Here is a 5,977-nt window from a genome sequence, read left to right on the forward strand (position 1 = left end):
TTTCAGCAAACCAATCTATGGTAACTCAATAAACCAGATCAATCTACGATATACTCCCTATGTTACTTTATATAAGGTGTATTTGTTTTTCTCAAAAAATTCACAATATAAGATGTATTTTTTTTCTTTTTAGTTTTTCGTGCATGCCCTTCCACCATCCATTACATGCCTTAGATAAAGAGTATTAAGGATGTGTTTGGTTTCCGTTACCAACTAGAATGGCACAGGCCGGACCTGTTCCGAGGCCTCGTTCCTGCGTTTGGGACGTAAGCGGACCAGGAACCAACTCGTTCCCACGAAGGGAATATTCGGCCCATATCCGGAACGCGCCGAGACCTCCAAATCGGAGGAATCACACGGAACCGGCCCTGGGTCTCGCTCTAGCCCGCCACTCCCGACAAATCCTCGCCTCTCCATCTTTCGTCTCCTCTCCCTCCCTCGTCCCTCCATCTCTCGATCTGAAGAGGCGGCGGCCGATGGCCTGCTCTGCGGTGGCGGCGGCGTTCCTAGGACCCGTTCCGGCAGCGGCCTGATCTGCTGGGGCGCAGCACCGGCGACCTGATCTGCTGGTGCGCACCGGCCTGATCTGCGCCGGGGGGAGGAGGCGGTGGCACCGGCGGCCTAGTCTGCTGGGGGCTGCGGCGACCAGGCCTGTTGGGGGCTGCCGTAGTGCTGCCGTAGCATCTTCTCTGTAGATTGCTTTTTCTCGAGTTAGCGATGATATGCATCTTCTTTTTCTTGTTGGAGGCACATGAGCGGTAGCAGATCATAGCTTCCATATATTCTTAGTTCTTCTGTGTAAATTGCTTCTTTTTGTTTGTAGAAATGTATTCGTATGATATGTTTGATTTCATGTATCTCAGTATCTGCCATGCTTGTGTATAAATGTTATCAAAATGACCAAATTCGTTTTATTGCGCTCACCAAACACTCAAATGTAACCATTCCATTCCATCTATTGCCTCAACCAAACATAAGAACGGAACCGACCCATTCTAGTGGAATGGAATGTCATGGAACCATGACATTTCATTCCATTTCGTTTCACAACCAAACACACTCTAAGTAGTTTTCAATAGGAAGGTAGTACAAAAAGAATCTCTATCCTTGATTGCATGCACTCACATTTCTCCTTCTCCAATCCCATCGTTTGATTTTATTCTGGTGCAATAAGATTTAGTTGTTTTTTATTACACCATTGATTATTTAGTTGCTGCTAACTACCTAATTCTTCAAGGGCATTTTCGTCCAAAATCCTCCTTAATTCTGTGTCTTGGTCACCACGCCCCAAAAAATACAACTTATATAAAGAAACGAAGAGAGTATAACAATAAATTTACAGTCCATAAATGAATTATTTGTTATGATATCGGTTAGACCTCTTTCATAACTAAATAAATAAAAATAAATCCCCTGTCTAAATAAGAAAACAATTGCATTTTGTATAATCAAAATATGCTTTATTTATTTTGCATCAAGATTTATCCCGTATGATTGTCTTATATTATGTTATAAATATTTTTTTCGTGACAACGCACGGGCGTGAAAAAGATTCTGTTCTCTCTGTACGCGTGCCTACGCCGATTAGATATGCTCTGCGCCGTTTAGTCGTCTCGTCTCGTCTCCGTCTGCGTTCAGTCTTTTCCACCAGCACTACGCACGCTTTCCTTTCCTCTCCAGTTTTTGCTCCCCTTGAGACTCCAAAAGCACCCAAAGGCTGGGAACAAGAGGGAAAAAAACGGTGAAGGTTTGAAGAACCCTAGAGGCCATTGCCATCTCCATCGCCGTCTCCTGCGGATACGGCTCCACGCTTCCAGAAGCTCGGAGTGCGCCCATTCGAGCTACGAGGGAGAGGCATGTGCTCCAGATCTTTGCTCAATGTTCTCGCCAAGAACTTCGATGTTCTTGCAGGGTCAGTGTTTTCTCCTTTCCATGCGCCATTTTCTGCATTTATTTTGGGCTCTTATTACACCCTTCTTTTCTTTGTTCCTGAAATGGCGCTGGCACCAATGCCCTGTTGGACTTGGTAATCGTGAGATGTCTTGGTGATATTTTTTTCGTCTTGCTGAGTTCGTTAGGACTCGAGGGTGTTACTCATCCTTTTCACTTTTGGGGCTGAAGTCTTACCCGATATCATCCATGTAAGAGGAACATCTCTGATGATATAATCCGAACATTTTTGTGGATGTTAATGCCTGCCAGAACCAAAAGCTCCTCTATGATGCATGCGTTGGCGTCTTGGCCTTACCTTAATTCAGATCGCTAAGCCTTTAGTCTGAATGTGCAAGTAAGCTGTAGAGTCTTGTTACTTTGTGTGGGATCCTCACATTTTCCAGTCCTTTACATAAGGTTTTGCTTTTGGATTTGTGTGTAGTTTTGCTAGTGCGTGCGATTGTAGGTTGGTCGGTCCATTCTCATTGTGAAGATTAGTTTTAAGTTGTCTGGTCTGGTCCATCTTTTTTGTCAGCTGTTTCACATTCCGGATCCCTTTATATGTGGCTAGGTCACATGTTGAATGATGGCTCGGTACATTTCCCTGGTGTTTTTGTACTCCCTCTGTCCCGAATTAGTTGACTCAGATTTGTGAGGTATCTAGACACGTTTGAGTGTTAGATACATCCGTATCTAGAGAAATCTAAGACAACTATTTTGGGACGGAGGTAATATGATTTACTAGATCGTGATTCATCATATTAGAAAATAAATTATGGGAGTGCTCTACTAGGGAGTGTTTTTTAGCAGGACACTGTAATTTGTTAACGCAAGGAGACATTACTGGCTTGCGCGCACATCCAACTTGACCCAAGTAGACTGGAAATACTGGTTGTTAAATTACTACTCCTATATGTTTGTTCTGATTGTATAGTTCATCCAACTTGAATCATCCTTTTTATGTCTTTACCTTGCTTGTATGCCTATTATTGCTCTTAGTACAGTCTTTATTTTAATTTGCGTTCAAATTAATCCTTTATTACCTTTGTCTTGCAGGCCTTTGGTTGCACTAGCTTATCCTTTGTAAGTTGCCTGTCCTTTTTAGTTTGTTGCAACAAGTCCATTTCATATTTGTGTTATAAGTGCAAATGTAATTTAGGGCTATTACAGGTATGCTTCAGTTAAGGCAATTGAAACCAAATCCTCTGTGGATGATCAGCAATGGCTCACATATTGGGTGTTATATTCATTAATAACACTCTTCGAGCTGACATTCACATCAATTATTGAATGGTAAGGGGTACTGCAATTTTGATGTTCTTTTGTAATGTCAAGCATCTTGGGCAGTAAATGTTAGGGCTCTTTGGTTTAGTAAAGGTATGTGTCAGCATCATGTTTATTCACAATATGAAGTATTCAAATTAACATGTAGAAATTTTAGTGCCTTTTTAGTTTATAAGATAAGCATTTCGCTTCAAGGCTGAGAAATTGTGTGCCCACCATAAATCAGGGCTTCACATCTTGATGATTAATTGGCTACAAAAATTTAAAACTAATTGTGATAACAGAAACTATAATTCAAATCTATATTGCATAGGACTGGCTAATGATCTACTTTCACTTTGGAAGTGCTTTCCATAGAAAAAAGAGAGACTTTCAAGTGTTTCACAGTTTTATAGTTATTGCTGTCCAAAAGGTTTAGTACCTCTGTTCTAAATAGCATGGTTCAGAATTATTACACGTCTTGCGGCATAGTGGTTCTCCAACATAATATTAAGCATAAAGTGCCATTTTTTCATCTTAACTGAACCTACTAACTCATTCTTACTCGAAATCCCTTTTTTTAGCTCGCACAAGTTTATTATCAGTAATCATGGTATACTGACCCTGAAATCCCCATGGCTTGCCATATTTGAGTTTTGCAGGCTTCCCTTTTGGTCCTCCATGAAGTTGATCTTCATTTCCTGGCTGGTCTTGCCCTACTTCAGTGGTGCAGCCTATGTGTACCAAAATTATGTGAGGCCTGTGTTTGTTAGGAATCATATGATTAGCATTTGGTATGTCCCTCAGAAAAAGGGTCTTCTCTGTAATTCAGACGACTTCCTCACAGCACTTGATAAGTACATTGAAGAAAATGGACCTGAAGCACTGAAGAAATTGGCAGACAAGGTACATCAACCTACACATAGTTCTGTATACCCTGGTTTCATGCACTAATCGATCATGCAAATTACTACTTTGAATTTCATGCTGCTCACATGCAATTCATGTCATTGGTTTCCAGTTTTGTACTTGGGGTCAATGGTAAGGCCAATTACAGACTCCTTTTGAAAAAAAATTAGAATCTGAATTTTGCTGCGTATTCAGATGTCGTGATATCTAATGTACTGCCTGGTTTAAATTTCATTGGGGTTTACAACTGACTGCCACTGGTTCTTGATTGATATCTGAGTATGCTTTGTTTTAAGGCTAAACCTTGATGGTTTTGTTTCGTATGCTCTTAGCTAAACAGTGCACTAGTTGCTGTTTCAAAATGGCAAGTAGGCTATTGTTCTGATGTCTTGTATCGTGTACTGTAGGCTGGCAAGTCATCTAGACAGTCTGGAAAATTGTGGAAAGGGTTGAAAGAATTAAAATCGCTGAAGGAGTTTAAAAAAGCAAAGGCATCAAAAGATACAAAAGCCTCGAAGGCGTCAAAGGATTCAAAAGAGCAGAAGAAGGCGCCGAAATGCTCCGAAGAACCAAAAAAGGCACTGAAAGATTCAAAAGAACTAAAGCGGTCATTGGAAGACTGGAAAGAGCTGAAGAAATCACTGAAAGATCGAAAAGAGCCGGAGGCGAAAGATTCAAATGAACGTCAACCGAAGATGAGCGACAAACGTGTGACATTCGCGGAGGTGGAGGCTGAGAAAGAATTCAAGGCCTCCAACAGTAACTGGCATCCAACCTCCGATTATGGCAGCGCATACCCTGAGCACTACTCATGGAACCGCAGCTTTATAATCTTCGACGATGAACATAGTTACCGGAACTAGATAGGTGAACCCTGAACTTTTCTGGAAACCTTAGATTACACATGTGTGCTCGCTGTTGTGTTTCTTGAACAGACCAGATGCACCTGGCGTTGATTTGGAAGGGGCGAAAGGCCCATTTCGGCATCAACCACGGGAATGGAGATCACCTGCTGCGTCTTTTGTGTGTTGATCGTTAGTTCTGACCTGTCGCGTCGTGTAACATATTCTATTAGTCCAGTGGTCGTTTGCAGGTACTAACTGTAGGTGTGTAGATGTTGGTGGTGTTTTTGGAGCACAAAACCTTGTTATTATTAGCTGGAAGAGTCGAGGTGATATTAAATCCGTTGTCAGGACTTGCATTTTTTCTCTCTGTGCTTTATCCGAATTCCTAAAAACTCTAAGCTCCCACTGTCGGAGGGATTGGTAGTCACCCAATAGTATTTCAAGACATCGGGGCTAGCTGTGGCCGTCACACCTTCCGGTCGAACGGCCGACTCCCAGCAGGTGGCCCCACGCCCCCTTAAAGTTTGCACCCATTTACTACAATGAGACGGGGCGTGGCAACAGTGCAACCTGCCACCCTCGAATCCAGAATGAATGTGGCTACAGTGCGGATGTACCAGGCGGACATCCCTCGCCGGCGTGACATTGTTGCCACGCGGTCCATGACGCGACCTACATCAGCAGGAGCCATGCTCCCACGACGGGCGGTCAGTACGGCCCGCAGGTGGCGGACCCTACCTGTCTGCGAGCATCTAGAAGACGGCGCATCCCAAGCAGGCGGCCTTGAGGGCGGGCCGACCTCCAGCAGTCGGTCCTCCCTCCCCTTGGAATCTGCACACCATTAATCTGATGAGATGGAGCGTGGCTACAGTAAGCGCTCGCCAGACGGTGGGACTGTAGCCATGCGCCCCTCGACGAAGCCTCCGTCACCAAGGGCGGGGCTACAGTAGAAAGCAGTCAGCATGGCCCATAGGCGGCGGGCCTACCTGTCGGCTGAGTTCATGACAGCCGGTGGGACCCACCAAGCG

The 5,977-nt window shown here is 43.8% G+C and overlaps 1 protein-coding gene across 1 annotated transcript; it reads left to right on the plus strand.

Annotated features, from left to right (window-relative positions):
• Positions 1-350: 350 nt before the first annotated feature.
• Positions 351-5,310, plus strand: LOC119286069 (HVA22-like protein a). Its single transcript, XM_037565405.1, has 5 exons — positions 351-1,912; positions 2,989-3,015; positions 3,103-3,225; positions 3,858-4,101; positions 4,512-5,310. Exons 1-5 carry the CDS (start codon positions 1,857-1,859, stop codon positions 4,965-4,967), a joined length of 906 nt encoding a protein of 301 aa, XP_037421302.1. The 5' UTR covers positions 351-1,856; the 3' UTR covers positions 4,968-5,310.
• The last annotated feature ends 667 nt before the right edge of the window (positions 5,311-5,977 follow it).

The sequence above is a fragment of the Triticum dicoccoides genome, chromosome 4A (genome assembly GCF_002162155.2).
Source record: "Triticum dicoccoides isolate Atlit2015 ecotype Zavitan chromosome 4A, WEW_v2.0, whole genome shotgun sequence".
NCBI lineage: Eukaryota > Viridiplantae > Streptophyta > Magnoliopsida > Poales > Poaceae > Triticum > Triticum dicoccoides.